The sequence below is a fragment of the Hemiscyllium ocellatum genome, chromosome 26, assembly GCF_020745735.1.
Source record: "Hemiscyllium ocellatum isolate sHemOce1 chromosome 26, sHemOce1.pat.X.cur, whole genome shotgun sequence".
Lineage (NCBI taxonomy): Eukaryota > Metazoa > Chordata > Chondrichthyes > Orectolobiformes > Hemiscylliidae > Hemiscyllium > Hemiscyllium ocellatum.
In genome coordinates, this window is record NC_083426.1 from 36,880,450 (window position 1) to 36,902,242 (window position 21,793).

General features: G+C 42.4%; 1 protein-coding gene across 3 annotated transcripts in view; it reads right to left on the bottom strand.

Moving 5' to 3' along the window:
* The window catches only part of LOC132828413 (protein phosphatase 1 regulatory subunit 12A-like), a 263,395-nt gene extending 242,033 nt beyond the window's left edge, over positions 1–21,362 (bottom strand). For all 3 annotated transcript variants that reach the window (XM_060845496.1, XM_060845497.1, XM_060845498.1), the window contains exon 1: positions 21,097–21,362. In XM_060845496.1, coding sequence (XP_060701479.1) covers positions 21,097–21,348 — 252 coding nt within the window. In that variant the 5' untranslated portion in view covers positions 21,349–21,362. The remainder of the gene's footprint in view (positions 1–21,096) is intronic.
* Between the last annotated feature and the right edge of the window lie 431 nt (positions 21,363–21,793).

A 21,793-nucleotide genomic window follows, 5' to 3' on the forward strand; every position in this document is an offset into this window, starting at 1 on the left:
GAACCAACCTATGAAGAACAGCTCCTTAGAGATTCCATCAGCATTATGCGAGTGATTCCATGATTCATCACCTTCATGGTTGGGTGATCCCTGGCGTTTGGGAGATTTTGGGGGTAAATTCGCCTACATCCCTCACATATTCTGAGCACTGGGCTGATAGCCAAATCCCGTGAGTGGAAAATACTACTCAAGAAACCAGTAAATAGTTAGTGTGAAATGGCTTGCTTAACCCATTGTTCAAATGGGAGATCCAGTGTCTCTTCAGATAGATTGAAGACCGTCAAACTGAACATAGCAGCTTTTGTAAGGACACTTCTATGATTTGTTCGGGATAGCCATCAGCACTCACAAACTCCAAATACCTAAGAAAATTCAATTATGAGCGACCAGAGAAAAGTTATTCTCATAAGTATAATCAATAAAACTTGCCAGTAGATGCTCCTGCAACCACAGGCTGGCTCAATCCCATGTTAGGGGCTTATAGGGTCAATTAACCTATTAACAGCAAACAGGGAAGAGAAACAGAATGTGATTGGAAATGCAACAAGCAGTTACAGCAGTCAGTGCCGCAACGAGAGATTCACGGAGGCTGGGTGTGTGGGGAGGAGACTGCTGCAAGAGGAAAACAAAAGGGTGGCAAGGCACCTGTGAAGAGAGTCCATAGACAGGTGCATCTGTGAAAACGATGGAAGTTTTAAATTTGTCACAAGGGAACATCCAGTTAACTGGGAGCTAGGAAAACATGAAATCACTCTAATAATCATTTCCTTGGAAACAAACTCAATCTCTAGCTTGAGGCTATATAGTTTCAGCAGCCTATGACTTCATTAATTTCCAGACTTTAGATCAGAGTGGTGCTGGAAAAGCACAGCAGGTCAGGCAGCATCTGAGGAGCAGGAACATTGACGTCTCGAGCAAAAGCCCATCGTTCATTAATTTCCAGTTGTGTTTCCAGGGGTAGGTGTGTCTGTAGACAGACCTTAAATTCTGTGGTGTCGAGAAAACAAAATCAATTTTCCTTGAGTCGAAGCTTTAAGTTTGTTGGATGATTGGCAATGGAGGATATTGGTGAATACTCCTTAATTCTGCTGACAGCCCAAATGTTCATTGTCAAGCTAAGTGCAGAAGCTATACTTACAACCTGACTGGATCATCTCAATGAGTTAGCAAGAATAAAAAAAGGAGCCTCTGAAAACCAAAATGTAGCTTCCAAATAGCAGCCCAAGAAAAAGTGAAGAAAGAAAATTTTGATTCTTGCATCCATCCAAAAAGATTGTCTGCCTAACACACAATTGAACAACTTAACACGATTTTCAATGTAAGTGCAATGCTAGGTATGTTGGCCACACATCTCAGCAATTGGCTGATCAAATTAAGCTGTGTTCTTTCAGCTGTTCACAATTGGCAGGCTGCACTGAACTGGACCACACTTACAAAAAAACACCAAAAAACATTTAACCTTTAGTGTAATTCCATGATTCCCAAGCAATTTGGGAATAATACTTAGTGGGTTAAAAGCTACATAGATATCAATTCAACCTCGTCTATTGAGCTTGTAACATGGCTGATTTAGGCTTGCTTGAAATGACATTTATTCATTCACAGGCACCTGTCCCCTGCAAACAAAAGGGACATTTTCAAACTTTGTATCTTTTTGAATTATTGTGAAGCATGAGCAACTGATATTCCTCTGTTACTTACTACACCTGGCCAGAGTCAGCTTGCCAACTAATCTGCACCCTTTTCTCCGATATTAAAAATTGTGATCATTCAGCATTTAACATCTTGTTTGTCGTGGGTGCAAGTCAAAAGGCTTCAGTGGCAATTTTCTAGTTTCTCAAATTACTACTTCTTTAGCTTTAGAGCTATTAAAAATTTGTCTCGCTGCTAAACTAAACCTTGAAAGAGCTTGACAGAATCACAACAAGCATTAAAATATGGCGCAGCTTTGGCATTAAAATTGAAGGCGGCTATGCAAATTGATTTAAATATATAGCAAAAGCTTAACTCTCCAGATAAAATGAAGGTTATACACCAAAAATGAACTATGGCATGTTACCATCCTTCAAACTATGACCTTTGCCAGTGAACTAGCCGAGTAGGATCAGAGGCACTGGGTTGCCGATTCTGATGGACTCTATTCCTGAAGGTTACCCCAGTAAACTCAGTAATTCTGTACAGTTAAACATTTTCTCAATTTCATATATTCTTTTTTTGACCAGGCTTTGTCTGGGACAGTGTTTAAGCGATGAGACCTCAGAACTGTCCTAGACAGTTGGCAGACTTAGCAAGTTGAGATAGAGTCATAGAGATGTACAGCATGGAAACAGACCCTTCGGTCCAACCCATCCATGCTGACCAGATATCCCAACCCAATCTAGTCCCGCCTGCCATCACCCGGCCCATATCCCTCCAAACCCTTCCTATTCACATACCATCCAAATGCCTCTTAAATGTTGCAATTGTACCAGCCTCCACCACTTCCTCTGGCAGCTCATTCCATACATGCACCACCCTCTGCGTGAAAAAGTTGCCCCTTAGGTCTCTTTTATATCTTTCCCCCCTCACCCTGAACCTATGCCCTCTAGTTCTGTACTCCCCGGCCTCAGGGAAAAGACTTTGTCTATTTATTCTATCCATGCCCCTTATAATTTTGTAAACCTCTATAAGGTCAACCCTCAGCCCCTGACGCTCCAGGGAAAACATACTTAAGATGGAAATCAAGGGGGCAAAAAGGGGACATGAGACAGCTTTGGCAAATAGAATTAAGGAGAATCCAAAGGGTTTTTACAAATACATTAAGGACAGAAGGGTAACTAGGGAGAGAATAGGGTCCCTCAAAGATGAGCAAGGTGGCCTTTGTGTGGAGCCACAGAAAATGGGGGAGATACCAAATGAATATTTTGCATCAGTATTTACTGTGGAAAAGGATATGGAAAATATAGACTGTAGGGAAATAGATGGTGACATCTTGCAAAATGTCCAGATTACAGAGGGGGAAGTGCTGGATGTCTTGAAACGGTTAAAGGTGGATAAATCCCCAGGACCTGATCAGGGGTACCCGAGAACTCTGTGGGAAGCTAGAGAAGTGATTGCTGGGCCTCTTGCTGAGATATTTGTATCATCGATAGTTAAAGGTGAGGTGCCAGAAGACTGGAGTTTGGCAAAATTGGTGCCATTGTTTAAGAAGGGTGGTAAGGACAAGCCAGGGAATTATACACCAGTGAGCCTGACCTCGGTACTGAGCAAGTTGTTGGGAGGGAATCCTGAGGGACAGGATGCACATGTATTTGGAAAGGCAAGGACTGATTCGGGATAGTCAATATGGCTTTGTGCATGGGAAATCATGTCTCACAAACTTGATTGAGTTTTTTGAAGAAATAACAAAGATGATTAATGAGGGCAGAGCAGATGTGATCTATATGGAATTCAGCAAAATGTTCGCCAAGGTTCCCCATGGGAGACTGATTAGCAAGGTTAGATCTCATGGAATACAGGGAGAACTAGCCATTTGGATACAGAACTGGCTCAAAGATAGAAGACAGAGGGTGGTGGTGGAGGGTTGTTTTTCAGACTGGAGGCCTGTGACCAGTGAGTGCCACAAGGATCGGTGCTGGGTCCTCTACTTTTTGTCACTTACAGAAATGATTTGGATGCGAACATAAGAGGTACAGTTAGTAAGTTTGCAGATAACACCAAAATTGGAGGTGTAGTGGACAGCAAAGAGGGTTAGCTCAGATTACAACAGGATCTGGACCACATGGGCCAAAGGGCTGAGATGTGGCAGACGGAGTTTAATTCAGATAAATGTGAGGTGCTGCATGTTTGGGAAAGCAAATCTTAGCAGGACTTATACACTTAATGGTAAGGTCCGAGGGAGTGTTGCTGACCAAAGAGACCTTGGAGTGCAGTTTCATAGCTCCTTGAAAGTGGAGTCGCAGGTAGATAGGATAGTGAAGAAGGCTTTTGGTATGCTTTCTTTTATTGTTCAGAGTATTGAGTACAGGAGTTGGGAGGTCATGTCACAGCTGTACAGGACATTGGTGAGGCCACTGTTAGAATATTGCATGCAATTCTGGTCTCCTTTCTGTCGGAAAGATGTTGTGAACCTTGGAAGGGTTCAGAAAAGATTTACAAGGATGTTGCCAGGGTTGGAGGATCTGAGCTACAGGGAGAGGCTGAACAGGCTGGGGCTGTTTTTCCTGGAGTGACAGAGGCTGAGGGGAGACCTTATAGAGGTTTACAAAATTATAAGGTGCATGGATAGGATAAATAGACAAAGTCTTGTCCCTGGGGTCGGGGATCCAGAACTAGAGGGCGTAAGTTTAGGGTGAGAGGGGAAAGATATAAAACAGATCTAAGGGGCAACTTTTTCACGCAGAGGGTGGTACGTGTATGGAATGAGCTGCCAGAGGATGTGTAAATGTAACATTTAAGAGGCATTTGGATGGGTGTATGAATAGGAAAGGTTTGGAGGGATATGGGCCAGGTGCTGGCAGGTGGGACTAGATTGGGTTGGGATATCTGGTCGGCATGGACAGGTTGGACCAAAAGGTCTGTTTCCATGCTGTACATCTCTATGACTATCTCCTTGCAAGTTTGTTTCTCAATTTCTCTGACTATTGGGGGGGGGTCTACAATACAATCCCAAAAAGGTGATCATCCCTTTCTTATTTCTCAGTTCCACCCAAATAACTTCCCTGGATGTATTTCCGGGAATATCTTCCCTCATCACAGCTATAATGCTATCCCTTATCAAAAATGCCACTCCCCCTCCTCCTCTCTTGCCTCCCTTTCTATCCTTCCTGTAGCATTTGTATCCTGGAACATTAAGCTACCAGTCCTGCCCATCCCTGAGTCATATCTCTGTAATTGCTATGATATCCCAGTCCCATGTTCCTAACCGTGTCCTGAGTTCATCTGCCTTCCCTGTTAGGCCCCTTGCATTGAAATAAATGCAATTTAATTTATTGGTCCTACCTTGTCCCTGCCTGCCCTGACTGTTTGACTCACTTCTGTTCTCAGTTCTAACCATTTCAGATCAATCTCTTTCCTCACTATCTCCCTGGGTCCCACCCCCTCCCACCCACACCTTAATCCTCCCAAACAGTTCTAGCCAATTTCCCTGCCAGTATATTAGTTCCACTTCCAATTTAGGTGCAATCCGACCTTCTTGTACAGGTCACTTCTATCCCAAAAAAGATTCCAATGATCCAAAAATGTGAATCCTTCTCCCATACACCAGCTCTTCATCTGCTCTATCCTCCTATTCCTGCTCTCACTAGCTCGTAGCACTGGGAATAATCAAGATATTATTACCCTTGAGGGCCTCCTTTTTAAATTTCTGCCTAACTCTTTGTAATCTCTCTTCAGAATCTCAACCTTTTCCCTTCCTATATCATTGTTTCCAATGTGGACAATGACCTCTTTCTGGTCCCTCTGCCCCGTGAGAACATTCTGCACCCTCTCTGAGACATCCTTGATCCTGGCACCAGGGAAACAACACACCATTATGCTTTTTCTCTGCTGGCCACAGAAACGTCTGTCTGTACCTCTGACTACAGAATCCCCTAACACAATTGATCTCTTGGAAGCCGGCGTACCCTTCATTGCATTAGAGCCAGTCTCATTTACCAGAAACTCGGCTATTTGTGCTACATTCCCCTGAGAATCCATCACCCCCTACATTTTCCAAAACAGCATACCTGTTTGAAATGGGTATATCCTCAAAAGACTCCTGCTCTAGCTACCTACCTCTCTTACCCTTCCTGGAGTTAACCCATCAATGTGACTGTATCTGAGACTTTCCCCCCTTCCTATAACTGCCATCCACCACATACTGTTGCTGTTGCAAATTCCTCATCGCTTCCGTCTGTCTCTCCAACTGATCCACTCGATCTAATAAGACTCGCATCCAAGAGCATTTATGGCAGATATAATTCGCAGTAACCCTTAAACCGTCTTTAAACTCCCACATCTGACAAGAAGTACATATCACTGCAAAGGCCATTTTTGCTCCTTCACGATCTACAGACCCAGAAAATAACACTGTCTCATTCCTCTACAAACACTACCCCAGGTTAAATTAATAGCTAGGACTTATATTTTAAATTTAATCAAGAAACGTATCTCCAAAAACATATAACCAAGAAAGAATCCACTGTACCCACTACTGCAGCCTTTCTCATCTTGGATTACCCAGGGAAGTAACTTGCTTTTATATAGTGCTTTTCATGATCTCAGGACAAAATACTTTCCAGCCAATTAAGTGATTCTGAAGTGTAGTTACTGAGAGTAGGAAGCAAGATTTACGCATCTTTAGTTGACACAAGGAGTAAAAGGTAAAGTCACCATCGTCCCACTCTCTCACTGGAGAAAGAGTACTGGGGGTGAGTTTAACCTAAGGATCACATTGTTGTGGTTCTGTTCGCCGAGCTGGGAGTTTTTGTTTCAAACGTTTCGTCCCCTTTCTAGGTGACATCCTCAGTGCTTGGGAGCCTCCTGTGAAGCACTTCTGTGCTGATTCCTCCGGCATTTATACTGGTTTGAATCTCCCGTTTCCGGTTGTCAGTTGCTATCCGCTGCAGTGGCCGGTATATAGGGTCTAGGTCGATGTGTCTGTTGATAGAATTTGTGGATGAGTACCATGCCTCTAGGAATTCCCTGGCTGTTCTCTGTTTGGCCTACCCTATAATAGTAGTGTTGTCCCAATCGAATTCATGTTGTTTGTCATCTGAGTGTATGGCTACTAGGGATAGCTGGTCGTGTCGTTTCATGGCTAGTTGGTGTTCATGGATGCGGGTTGTTAGCTGTCTTCCTGTTTGTCCTATGTAGTGTTTTGTGCAGTCCTTGCATGGGATTTTGTACACTACGTTGGTTTTGCTCATGCTGGGTATCGGGTCCTTTGTCCTGGTGAGTTGTTGTCTGAGAGTGGCTGTTGGTTTGTGTGCTGTTATGAGTCCTAGTGGTCGCAGCAGTCTGGCTGTCTTCTCACAAATCTTCTCACAAACTTTGATCACATATCTCAGTTAAGGGGAGAGACTGGGAGGGTGGGACATTTATGTTGACCTCAGCCAAAATCTGAATCCCATTGTTGGTGGTAACCCTACATCGCAAACCAGCCGTCCAGCCGACTAAATCACAAAGAGTATCATAACAATAATGAAATAATCGTTTTAATGTTGTTGGGCAGGATATACAGGGCAACACTGTTCTTCTGATTCTTGAAATAGTGGGATCCTTACTGTCCAACTGAGACGGTAGTAGTGGCTACTGGCATACCATTGCATGTGAAAGAAGGGTAGAACAGCAATAATAAAGGCAGACACTGGGTTTGACGTGCAAAATTAGCCAATGCTGGTGCTGAATGTAATTCTTTCCAAATTAACACCAGTCATTTCACCCACAGGAGATAAGGATGTTCCTGACCTCAAGCAAAGTTGAGAAACTGACAGGCTAAAAAAAAATCCTGAGAGCAGTGGGAGACTGGAAACCCAGTTAAGGAGACTGATGGGAAACCGAGGATCCTCTTGTACTGGCAGCTCTGAAAATGATGACTCTGCTCAAATGACCAGAATTAAATACTGCTGAGTAATGCTAAATATTCATAAAACAATGCTGAGTCTAAAACACAAAGAGGAAACTGGTGAGTGTCTGTATTTGTGCTCCACATGAATGTCTTCTTACCAGCATACCTTCTGTTCCAGTCTCCCTCTTTGAGCTAATCTAGCTTCTCCTTAGATGTAAGCACACTATTAACCCTGTGTGAATGAGTTCTACATTTTTAAACTCTGGGCAAAGAGGTTTCTCTAGAATTCCCAGTGGATTTACTAGTGACATAAAATTTATGGTCTCCCACTCCACTCCAAAAATGGATACATCGTGTGTACATCCATCTCGGCAAATAAAGAAGTCCCTGCCAAATACCTTTGTTTGAACCTGCTCAGCCTTGATTCTTTCTGCCTTCAGATTTGATGCTCCAACAGGTCTGATCTTTACACCTACAATCTCTAAGGGCACAGGGCCATTATGTTTTAGCTTTCCTCAATCATCTCCACCTGTGATGTTCTATTTATCACACCTTTATTTCATGTCTCTCTTAACCCACTTTCTCCTGAAGCTGCAGATTGCAAACTAGGAAACAATCCCAAAAAAAGGTGGAATCTTGTAAAACCCTCACCCCATGTCAACATCTATCCAGGCCACTGAACAATGCTTGCATAACAGACTGCAATCTGAAGGATGAACTTCAAGGATCAGCCATTAGAAGCACAAATTTTGTCTTATTACTTTTCTTTCGCAGTTCCAAAGTCAACTGGGGGATTGAGTTTAAGAGCCGTGAGATCTTATTGCAGCTCTATAAAACATTGGTTAGACCGCACTTGGAATACTGTGACCAGTTCTGGTCGCCCTATTATAGGAAAGATGTGGATGCTTTCGAGAGGGTTCAGAGGAGGTTTGCCAGGATGCTGCTTGGAATGGAGGGCTTACGAAGAGATGTTGACTGAGCTCGGATTTTTTTCATTGGAAAAAAGGAAGAGAGGGGACCCAATTGAGGTGCACAAAATAATGAGAGGCATAGATAGAGTTGATAGTCAGAGACTTTTTCCCAGGGCAGAAATTGTTAACATAAGGGTTCATAGTTTTAAGCTGTTTGGTGGAAAGTATAGAAGGGATGTCAGAGGCAGGTTCTTTACACAAAGTTGTGAGAGCATGGAATGTGTTGCCAGCAGCAGTTGTGAAAGCGAATCACTAGGGATATTTAAGAGACTATTGGATATGCATATGATCACAGAAATTTGAGTGCTCGTACATTAGGTTTACCTTACATGAGGATCAATGGCAGGCACAACATCGTGGGTTGAAGGGCCTGTTCTGTGCTGTACTGTTCTGTTCTATGCTCAATATTCTATAATGTTACCTTGATGTCAAGTCAGCTAAATTTACATTTTTTGCATCATTTTGTCTAATATTAGAAGCACCACCTTGTTTTTTTTATTTCTTTTCAGTACAAATATCAAATTGGGTCCTACTTTCATGACATTTTAGATCCAGGGAAAAGTGAGGACTGCAGATGCTGGAGATCAGAGCTGAAAAATGTGTTGCTGGAAAAGCGCAGCAGGTCAGGCAGCATCCAAGGAGCAAGAGAATCGACATTTCGGGTATAAGCCCTTCTTCATGATTCCTGAAGAAGGGCTTATGCCGAAACATCGATTCTCCTGCTCCTTGGATGCTGCCTGACCTGCTGTGCTTTTCCAGCAACACATTTTTGAGCATTTTAGATTCAGGGGTCAGATTTGTGTTCAATACTGAGGGTTCCAAAGAAAGACAATCAGATTTTGTTAAACTCAATGGCAGGACTTAAAGGCAAGTCATGCTCTCGATTTGTCCCTTTGCTAGATGTCTCCTTTTCAGCGTGGTGGCCACAGGATCACCGCTCTTCACTAGTCCCAACATTCATGATGTCCACATAAATACATGCGCTATCACATACTTTTAAAAGTCAGGGAAAGAGGGTAAACAGTGACTCCCTTCCATCTAATCAATTATCTACCGGAGATATGAAGATCCAGAGCCATTGTGGACGGACCAAGTATATCCATTGTGCTTCCCTTGCAATGATAGCAAAATAGAGGCCCACCCTTCTGTTCTCGGACTGCGTACCTCTAGTGAATAAACTCCTGATGCTTAAATCGGGTGCTGGGTCTACAAGATACCTCTCCAATTCTTCCTCCTCAACCTAAACTCTCCTTGACACAGGCTTCTTTTAGAATCTCCTTATATATCAAATTTTATCTACATGGCTGTGAAGTACGTTGGTATTACAGTTGGAATTTGACTACTCCCCTATAGTTACGAAAATAATTTGCAACAAATTTGACCATTAAGGGATGATTTGCATGACAAAGTGGGGTGGTCAGTGCATTATATCTTGAGTGGCATGTGACTAAGAGGGGATGGATGAGGTTTATCTTGTGGGCAGTACTAACTATGATGTTGAGAGCTTTGTGTAAAAGGACAGACTGTTTCCTTTGTTCGGAGAGATTTTTGCCACAACCCCTTAAGCTCTGCAAGGTGTATGTTAAATTTCCTCCAGAAAGCTTATACTGTTCTGTGTTTAATAAATTTGGTTGCCTGTTTACAGAGATCGGTGTGTTGCAGTTGCATCAAGTGTGTAAGAATCTCAAGAGTAAAAGAATCTAACACATTACACTTTCTATGATCTCAACCATGCAGAACACTTTGCAATCACTGAAGTCACTATGACGTGTTAAAATTTAGGTAGGCAATGATGCTTTCAATTTGTGCACAGCAAATTCCCTCAAGGGACTGGAGGCAAACGTGATTAAGGCATACGTAATTATGAGAGGTATAGAACAAAACAGATCAAGACATTCTCTTCTTTATTTCCCTACAGTCTATATCTTCCATATCCTTTTCCACAGTAAATATAGATGCAAAATATTCATTTAGTATCACCCCCATTTTCTGTGGCTCCACACAAAGGCCCCTTGCTGATCTTGGAGAGGCCCTATTCTCTCCCTAGTTATCCTTCTATTCCTAATATATTTGTAAAAACCCTTTGGATTCTCCTTAATTCTATTTGCCAAAGCTATCCCATGTCCCCATTTTGCCCTCCTGATTTCCCTCTTAAGTATACTCCTACTTTCTTTACACTATTCTAAGAAAGTAGGAGTATACTTAAGAGGGAAATCAGGAGGACAAAACGGGGACATGAGATAGCTTTGGCAAACAGAATTAAGGAGAATCCAAAGGGGTTTTACAAATACATTAAGCACAGAAGGGTAACTAGGGAAAGAATAGGGTCCCTCAAAGATCAGCAAGGCGGCCTTTGTGTGGAGTCACTGAAAATGGGGGAGATACTAAATGAATATTTTGCATCAGTATTTACTGTGGAAAAGGATATGAAAGATATAGAGAGTAGGGAAATAAATGGTGATATCTTGCAAAATGTCCAGATTACAGAGGAGGAAGTGTTGGATGTCTTGAAACGATTAAAGGTGGATAAATCCCCAGGACCTGATGAGGTGTACCCGAGAACTCTGTGGGAAGCTAGAGAAGTGATTGCTGAGCCTCTTGCTGAGATATTTGTATCATCGATAGTCACAGGTGAGGTGCAGGAAGACTGGAGGTTGGCAAACATGGTGCCACTGTTTACGAAGGGTGGTAAGAACAAGCGAGGGAACTACAGACCAGTGAGCCTGACCTCGGTGGTGGGCAAGTTGTTGGAGGGAATCCTGAGGGACAGGATGTACATGTATTTGGAAAGGCAAGGGCTGATTCGGGATATTCAACATGGCTTTGTGCGTGGGAAATCATGTCTCACAAACTTGACTGAGTTTTTTGATGAAGAAACAAAGATGATGAATGAGTGCAGAGCGGTCAATGTGATCTATATGGACTTCAGTAAGGCGTTCAACAAGGTTCCCCATGGGAGATTGATTAGCAAGGTTAATCTCATGAAATACAGGGAGAACTAGCCACTTGGATACAGAACTGGCTCAAAGGTAGAAGGTAGAGGGTGGTGGTGGAGGGTTGTTTTCAGACTGGGGGCCTGTGACCAGTGGAGTGCCACAAGGATCGGTGCTGGGCCCTCTACTTTTACCGAAATGATTTGCACGCGAGCATAAGAGGTACAGTTAGTAAGTTTGCAGATGACACCAAAATTGGAGGTGTAGTGGACAGCAAAGAGGGTTACCTCAGATTACAACAGGATCTGGACCAGATGGGTCAATGGGCTGAGAAGTGGCTGATGGAGTTTAATTCAGATAAATGCGAGGTGCTGCATTTGGGAAAGCAAATCTTAGCAGGACTTATACACTTAATGGTAAGATCCTAGGGAGTGTTGCTGAACAAAGAGACCTTGGAGTGCAGGTTCATAGCTCCTTGAAAGTGGAGTCACAGGTAGATAGGATAGTGAAGAAGGCATTTGGTGTGCTTTCTTTTATTGGTCAGAGTATTGAGTACAGGAGTTGGGAGGTCATGTCACAGCTGTACAGGACATTGGTGAGGCCACTGTTGGAATAGTGCATGCAATTCTGGTCTCCTTCCTATCGGAAAGATGTTGTGAAACTTGAAAGGGTTCAGAAAAGATTTACAAGGATGTTGCCAGGGTTGGAGGATCTGAGCTACAGAGAGAGGCTGAACAGGCTGGGGCTGTTTTCTCTGGAGCATGGGAGGCTGAGGTGTGACCTTATAGAGGTTTACAAAATTATGAGGTGCATGGATAGGATAAGTAGGCCAAGTCTTTTCCCTGGGATCGGGGAGTCCAGAACTAGAGGGCATAGGTTTAGGGTGAAAGGGGAAAGATATAAAAGAGACCTAAGAGGCAACGTTTTCACGCAGAGGGTGGTATGTGTCTGGAATGAGCTGCCAGAGGAAGTGGTGGAGGCTAGTACAATTGCAACATTTAAAAGGCATTTGGATGGGTATATGAATAGGAAGGGTCTGGAGGGATATGGACGGGGTGCTGGCAGGTGGGACTAGATTGGGTTGGGATAGCTGGTCGGCATGGACGAGTTGGACCGAAGGGTCTGTTTCCATGCTGTACATCCCTATGACTCTATGGCACATGTATCTAAGATCAGAGAATGCGAGTCTAAGGTAAGGGGCAAGTGAGTTAGAGGAGAAAAAAAACTTTTCACACAGAAGGTGTCAGAAATATGGAATGTGCTCCCTGATAAGGTAGTAGATGCAGATGCTTTTGTAATATTTCAGCCGCATCTGGATGGTTTCTGGATGTAGGTTTGCTCGCTGAGCTGGAAGGTTCGTTTTCAGACTTTTCGTCACCATACTAGGTAACATCATCAGTAAGCCTCTGAATGAAGCACTGGTGGCATGGCCTGCTTTCTATTTACTTATTTAGGTTTCATTGGGTTGGTGATGTTATTTCCTGTTCTTTTTCTCAGGGGGTGGTAAATGGGATAAAGTCAATGTTTGTTGACAGAATTCCGGTTGAACATCAACTAGCCACAAAAAGACATAATCCACTCTCACTAGTAACCTTACATACAAATGAGGCAGGACACCACTTCAACTGGGACAACACATCCATCCTAGGACAAGCCAAACAGACACGTACAAGAATTCCTAGAAGCAGAGCATTCCAACCAGAACTTTATCAACAAACACATTGACTTGGATTCCATTTACCACTCCCTGAGAAAAAGAACAGGAAATGACATCAGCGGCCCAAGGAAACCTAAACACAAATAGAAAGCGGGCCATGCCACCAGTGGCTCACTGACTATGTTACCTAATATGGTGATGAAACATCTGAAAATAAATCTTCCAGCTCAGAGAGCAAACCTACATCCAGAACCTCAACCTGAGTGACAAATCTTCTCAAAAGTCATTATCTGGAGGAGTACTTAAAATACCAGGGTGAACTAGGCTAAGGACCAAGTACAGGTAAATGGAATTAGTGTGGTTTGGTGTTTGTTGACCTAGACATGGTGGACCGAGGAGTCATACAGCATAGAAACAGGCTCTATGACAACGTGGCAATAATTATAACCAATCATTCAATGCTTTCACAAACATATGAAAATAACTAGACCACCTTAGCCCTTTGAGTCTGCTCTGCCATTCACTAAGAGCATGACTGATCGCATTTAAACCTCAACACTACATTCCTGCATAGTTCGATAACGTCCCAACCTTAGTAATCAAGAATATACCTATATCTGCCTTAAAAATATTTAAAGATTCTGTATCCATTCTCTTTTGAGGAAGGGAATTCCAAAGACTGTCAACACTTAGGCAACTTTGCTCCTCACCTCTGACTTAACTGGATGACCTCTCTTTTTTTTTAAATACTATGCCAATCCAGTTCTAGATTTTCTTACATACAGATAGACAAAGTAGGAGGAGTTACCCATTCAATCCTTCAATATGATCATAGCTAATCATCCAACTCAGTGCCCTTGTTTGCGCATTCTCCGTTGCTCCTGATAGCCTATGAACTTTACTCAACCCTTTCTCGAAAAACATTCAATATTTCAGCCTCAAACACCACAGCAGAGAACCCCACAAACTCACCACACTCTGGGTGAAGAAATTTCTTCTTACCTCAGACCTAAAGTAGCTATCCCACATACTTTACTGCATTCACAGCTTCTAGGCTCCGCAGTCATCAGGCACATCATTCCTGTATTTACCTTATCTAGGCCTGTTTGAATTTATATAGGTTTCATCGAGATCACAGAATGACTACAGGACAGAAAAAGGCTGTTGAGCCCATGGGATTTGCAATGACCCTCCAAAACGCCACTTAACCTGCACATCTTTTTGAACAGTGGGAGGAAACTGCAGCATCCTGAGAATACCCATGCAAACACAGGGAGACCATGCAAACTCCAGACAGTGGGCCCACAGCTCAAGTCAAACCCCGAATCCCTGGCGCTGAGGCAGTAATTCTAGCCACTCCCTCTGATCATTCCCATTCCGTTAAACTCTCCTGAATATAGTCCGAAACAATTTAGTATGTCTTTGAGAAACATGTCGCCTTAAATGAGATAAATTTGCTGCAGAGAATGTGGGAAAGTGCTTGGTCAGAAGAATTGGGTACTTCTGTTCTTTGTGTCAATGGATCGGTGTAAATAAGATGATAACATATGTTTACTTGTGGAATGTGTGGCAGTACTTTTTTCCACACCGGAAGCTGGAGGCACATATTTCACAATAGGATGTTGGATAACTAAATTGCTGGTTTATATCAAAAACTCTGAACAAAACTCATACTCAGTCAGAAAATAACTTGTAATTTAATAAGCTGAATGGAATATGCATATAATAGAACAATCCTGATACATTTGCATGGATACCACACTCAGCAGATTATGAATTTATGAAGCTCAGCTTCCTCATCTTGACTGCTCTGGGAAGTGAATGCTTCATCACCCTTACAGGCTAGGAAAACATGAAGGCTGAAATTTGGAAGATTTCATGTGTAAGTGAGAGAGAAAACATTCTTCTGTAAATTACACTCACTGATTGAAGGGTTCAAGGGACAGAGGGGGGAGAGGGAACAGAAGCTGGTGGAAAGATTAACCCTTTTTGGTCTGATTTGAGTGAACACTGGCTTGCCATGGACTGAATGTTTGTATGTTGTTCCCTGGAGCTCCAGATCCGGGAAGGTTATGAATTTAATTTGCATTCTGGGAATCTAAGATGATTTTAAAAGAAAAAGCCATTTTATAGGACAATGATATTGGCAATGTTAGCTGAGTAAGGTTTCTTCATGACCTTTCCATATAGTTTAGACTAGTCCCTCATTATAAGCAAAAGTGAAGACTGCAGATTCTGAAGATTAGAGTCAAGATTAGAGTGGTGTTGAAAAAACACATCTAGTCAGGCAGCATCTGAGGAGCAGGAAAATCGACATTTCGGGCAGGAGCCCTTTATCAGGACCATTCCTCAGTCCCTTGTTATGATGTACTGTTAAAAGGGAAGGTTATCTAGCCAAAGCAAAGCAATCAGCCATTTGGGGCTTGGCTGGATCAAGATTTCCCACTTTGATGTGCATATAGCTTAATTTGACAAGCATAGTCAGACCTGTCAATGAGTTTCTCTTCCTCTGCAAACTTTTGCCATTTTATTGCTGCTTATCTGATTAAGGACATGTGGCATTTTTGTAATTTTAATACCAATTTCTGTATAGATTCCTTATTTGCGACAATAAAGGGAAGTAGCCTGAGAGAGCTCTCAGGTGTAAGAGTTGGCGACGCTATTCTGCTAAAGGTTTTCGAACCTTAGATACCTGCAAACCAGACTTGAGCTACGTTATAGTGTAACACTGATGCCATTGGTAAATAAAGGTAATAAGTTAAACTAAACTGTCTGTAAGAGTTTTATATTCCAGCCTTTCACAGAGTATAATCTTGTCGAACCTAGAGAGGCGACAGTCAAGTCCATCAGGAATTCCCAGAGCAGTCTTGAATAGATACTTTAACATCTTCATGTGTCAGTCCTGTCACTCCAGAAATCAGGCTGAAAAACCTTTGTTGCACTCCATGGCCAAAATATCCTTCCTCAAAGAAGGAGACCAAAAACGACATACAATATTCCAGGTGTGGTCACAACAACTGCTCATGTACTCCAATTCTCTAGTTCTGAAGGCTAACAATCCATTCACCTATTCGCCACCTTCTGCATTTGCATGTTTACTCTTAACCTTTCTGGTGTACAAGGGCATCCAAGTCTTGATGCACTTCTCCTTTTCCAACCTATCACCATTCAGATAATAATCTGCCTTCCTGTTTCAGTTACTAAAGTGAATAACCTTATATTTATATGATACTTCACCTGCCACGCACTTGCCCATTCAACTTGTCCAAATCACACTGAAGCATCTCTGCTTTGACACAACCAGCTTTGGGTCATCTGCAAACTTAGAAATACATTTAGTTCCCTCGTAGAGGCATAGATTGTAAAGCTCAGAAACAGACCCTTTGGACCAAATCATCCATGCCGACCAGATATCCTAAATTACTCTCGTCCAATCTGCCAGCATTTGTGCAGAAACAGACAAGCGAAGGAAGAGTATTCATTATACAGTTGCTCATGATCAACAACTCTGGGTAAAGTACAACCTCCTTCTACTCCCATGACTGTGCTACTTTCTCAATAGATTTCTTTCCCAGGAAAACTCCCAATGAGTAAAGAAAGAATTGTTAGTATTTCAAAGGTTAAGTAAATTCAGCATATGTTAATTCTCAAATTTCAATGGATTGCTCATATAAACACTAAAGGGAATGGTTTATGGATACAATTTCAAAGCATCCTATTAAATTAATTCTGCGTAGTACACTAGTTTCAGAATATATAATGAAAAGCACTCAATTTTTAAATAATTTTCATACTTCCTAAACATATAGCAAGTCTAACTACCAAAGAAAATCATCAGATAGTCACTTTCTAATACAGCAGTATTAGCAGTTTAGTACAAAAAGCACTTCACTCACTGGCATTGATTATTCTGCAAACACCCATGATGTAGTCACTGAATGTCATCTGTACAAAAATAATGTACCATGTTTGAAAATAATAGCTCTCTAATTCAATAAACTGAATTGCTGCCTTCACATGGAGTTCAATTTAATTAATCCTTGTTGGAATTATTGAATGCTCATTGAAGCTCAATTTTATTTTACTAATACACTTACAAACTGCACTTGTAACTAAATATTAAATGGCAAACTTGTAAAGCACAGGAAAACAAAGATATTCTCTCAAATGATATGCTTCACACAACCAGAAACCTCATGACAAAAATGAAAATAGTACACATAGATGTAATGACACAGATCTCTACATCTGAAAATGTGTTGCTGGTTAAAGCACAGCAGGTTAGGCAGCATCTCAGGAATAGGGAATTCGACGTTTTGAGCATAAGCCCTTCATCAGGAATCTGAAGGGCTTATGCTCGAAACGTCGAATTCCCTATTCCGGAGATGCTGCCTAACCTGCTGTGCTTTAACCAGCAACACATTTTCAGCTGTGATCTCCAGCATCTGCAGACCTCATTTTTTACTCACAGATCTCTACATATCAACATACTTTTCACTCAATAGTGCCATTCTCCAGTGCCTGAGCAAAGAGAAAGTTAACTGTCGTAATCTTTTGCCATGGTCGTGGGTACATTCGCCAAGCTGGGAAGTTGATTTTCAGATGTTTTGTCCCTGTCTAGATGACGTCTTCAGTGAAGCGATGCTGTACTGTGTTTTCTGGAATTTGTCTGGTTCCATTCCTACTGCATCCGATTGTTTGTTACAGAAGCCAGTATATTGTGTATTTGTTGATGGAGCCTGTGGATGAGTGCCATGCTTCTAAAAATTCTCTGGCTGTTCTCTGTTTAGCTTGTCCTATTATCATTGTGTTGTCTCTGTTGAATTTGTGGTCCTTGTCATCTATGTATATAGATGCTAAGGACAGCTAGTTGTGGCGTTTAGTGGCAAGTTGGTGTTCGTCAATGCAAATTGCTAGTTGCCTGCCTGTTTGTCCTATATAGTATTTCATGCAGTCTTTGCATGGAATCTTGTAAGTTACATTAATCTTACACATGATGTTATAGAACCTTTTGTTGTGGTGAGTTGCTGTCTGAGTGTGGCTGTCGGTTTATGGGCTGTCATGAATCCGAGTGGTCAGAGAAGTCTAGCTATCAGTTCTGAGACGTTTTTTATACAAGGTAGAGTGGTTAATGTGTTGGGTCGTAGCATGTCCTTGTCGCATTGTTTATCTGTGTGGCATCTGCAGATGAAGTCGCGGGGATATCCACTCTTGGTAAAGACTCTGTAGAGATTGTTGTTCTCTTCACAGGTCAAGAGTGCTGCAGTGCTTGTAGTCCTTTTGAACAGGTTCTAATGAAGGTTATCTTATGTGTGTTTAGGCAGTTGCTGTTGTAGTTCAAGATCTGGTCCATGTGCGGCTTTTCTGTACACTTTTGTGGCACATTCATCATTCTGTATTCCTTCTACCTCAGACTCACCAATAACTCACCAGAACCACATCCATCATGTGCAAGACTAGCGTAATTTACAGGAGTCCATGCAAAGACTGCACGAAACACTACACTGGACAAACAGGCAGACAATTAGCAATCCGTATTCACGAACACCAACTAGTCACTAAACACCACAAACAGCTGTCCCTAGGAGCTACACACACAGATGACAAGGCCTAAACATTTGACTGGGACAACACAATAATCATTGGACAAGCTAAACAGAGGACAACCAGAGGATTTCTATAAGCATGGCACTCATCCACGGACTCCAACAATAAATACATAGACCTAGACCCAATATACAACGAACAACCAGAACCGGCAACTGGAAGCAGCAGGAACAGAACCAAATAAATTCGAGAAGGCACAGTGCAGCATCACTTCACAGGAAGTTCCAAAGCACTGAAAACATCACCTCAACAGGGGACAAAATATCTGCAAATCTACTCAGCGAACAAAGCTACAACCACATCAACAGGTACCCAAGCTACAAATCTTTACTCAAACCTTGTCTTAATCTCTTTCAATAGATTAGCACACTTAAAACTATCTGGTTTTCATGCCTTTCTCATTTTCATCAGAAGTCTGTGTAAATCCACTGTCAATCCAACTAAACTATTCATTAATACAAGGAAAACTGTATGTAAAAGTTGATTCTGAGAAAGATATTTTTATGATTTGTCTACATCTGACATTTGAATTTAGTTTTAATGACCAAACCATGTCAATTTCCACTAACTCCTTGAAAATGCAATCTAATTGTGTACTGTAAATTGTTGCAAGTTTAAGTGTTAATTTAGTGTTCTAGTTAAAAAAAACATGTCAATTCTAACAGCAGCTAGTTACTGTATTAGATGATAACACTGTCCACACAGACACAGAAGAAAGGCAATACCAACTACATAAACAATGCTGATAAGAACTGAGGCAGGTTTTGCAAAACTAATGTACCAAACTTGTAACCATTTTACAGCATTTGTATGCCACAAATACAAATAAACAAAAACTGAATAATATTACCCTATATTAATATTTAAATGAATCTGATGACAACTCATTACAGTGCAGCAAAGTGCATCACTAGGATCTTCCCACAGGCTCTCACTGCATATTTAGGCTATGATTCTTACATTACTAAATCTTGGCAGCAGATCTCCTACTTCTCATCAGGACAAATGATTTTCCCTTAAGGTCACGAACCATTATTACAGCTGATAAATTTAACCGTTTGGTTTTAAACCATATGACAACATTTTAAAGAGATAGTTAAAACATGATAACAGGATGAAATTACCAACAATTCAATATTTAGCACCTTCAACAAAATTAAGCATTGAGACGCTTTACAAGACTATTATTAAAAAAAAGCATGACAGTACCACATAATGACACTCAAGTCAATATTCACAGATATGGAGAGAAATAGGTTTTAAGAAGTATTTTAATAACATGCTTGTCTACCTGACTGCCAAGAGGTAGAAGGAACAGTAAAATTTGGAAGCCAAGGCAACTGAAGTGGAGTTGTGATTTTAAGTGCACAAGCAGCTAGAATCATTGATTAAAAACAATTTTCCCCCTGCACTGCTTTTCAAGCTACGTAACTCCTGTAGCCAATAGAGTACTTGACTCATAAAATACCTAGGCAAAAGTGGGGACTACAGATGCTGGAGATCAGAGACAAGATTAGAGTGGTGTTGGAAAAGCACAGCAGGTCAGGCAACATCCGAGAAGCAGGAACATCGGCATTTTAGGCAGGAGCCCTTCATCAGGAAGTCTTGAAGGGCTTTTGCCTGAAACATCGATTTTCCAGCATCACTGTAATCTTGTCTCAAAATACCTGCCAAACTACCACGATAAAACACAGTCACTAAATTAGTAGAGGAACGTAGTGTTTGTTCACTTTCTTTTGACAGAAAAATACTTAGAATCCCAAGTTTACATCAAAAACAGCACTTGGCGAAATAAATTAATTCATATCCAAATTAACACAGTGTCCTTAAATAGACAACAGGACTGTAAAATGGGGCTTTTGTACTGCAGCTCTAACATTTAAAAGACCCATATCAAACACATCATAACGCAGAAGGACGTTTCCTTGTGTGCCAGGTACTGCACTCTATGTAGGAACCGTCACTGGTGATCCTAATATCTTAAGCGTCTGTTTGGCTGCAGGATACCCTTGCATCCTTACTTTGGCCATTGGCTCACAAAAGGAGACGGAGGGAAAGAATCGGGAAATGTGTAGGTCAGATGCTGGTGAATGAGATCACTGAAGACAAAATTCGTAACATCAACTGCAATTAATTTCAGTGAACGGAGACAGAAGGGAAACCTCAGCCCTTGCAGCATGAATGCGCTTGGAGAAAGCCCTGGACCACCTCCAACAACAGGGAATGCAAACAAACCATAACCACATTGATCGCACTGGCAATGGCACAGCAGTTGCTTGAATGAAGGGCGGATCAATGGGGTCTCCTGCTGCACCGAATATCTGCTGTGCAGAAGGGGAGATGGAGGACAACCCTATACATTCACTCCAGGCCAGGCCAGGCCAGTCCTGCCGGCCGTACCTGGTGCAGCGCCGTCAGCCCATCCACATTGGCGTAGTTGATATCAGCCCCGCGGTCCAGCAGCCGCTTCACCTCCTCGGTATCACCGCTCGAGCAGGCGGCCAGGAACACGGCACCGTCGTCGAACTTGACTCGGGTCTTCTTCTTCTTGAAGACGGGCGGCTCCAGGTCGGTCTCGGAACCGAGCCATCGCTTAAGCTGCTCCCCCCGCCGATGTTTCGCGTTGTCCGCCCGCTTCCGATCATCCGCCATCTTCCCACCGCACTCACTCCCAAAACAACACCCCGCCCACCCAACAACAAACCGCCGCCGCCGCCGCCGCCGGTCCAGCCAACCCGGCGCGCACAGAACCCGCCCCTCCCCCGCGGCCATTGGACACCACCCACATGCTGCGAGCCCGTCACAGCGGGACTATGGCCTCCTCCATCGGCTATTGGATAATGCGCGTGTCGATCAGTCACCTGTCGCCCATCAGGTTCGGATGCATTGTTTACATAGATTAAAACTCGCCAGAGATTCGACGCCAAGCACAGTGCCATCTGGTGTAGAGGAGGAGGCTGCAGATGCAGATGAAGCAGATGCGCAGGTGTGCAGTGAACGGTACATCCATCATGCGTGCAGCACCAGTCACTGTTATAAACAAACCTGTTTTATTTATCTATGATGTGCAATTTATTTTAAGTCTTCAGCTACCAGT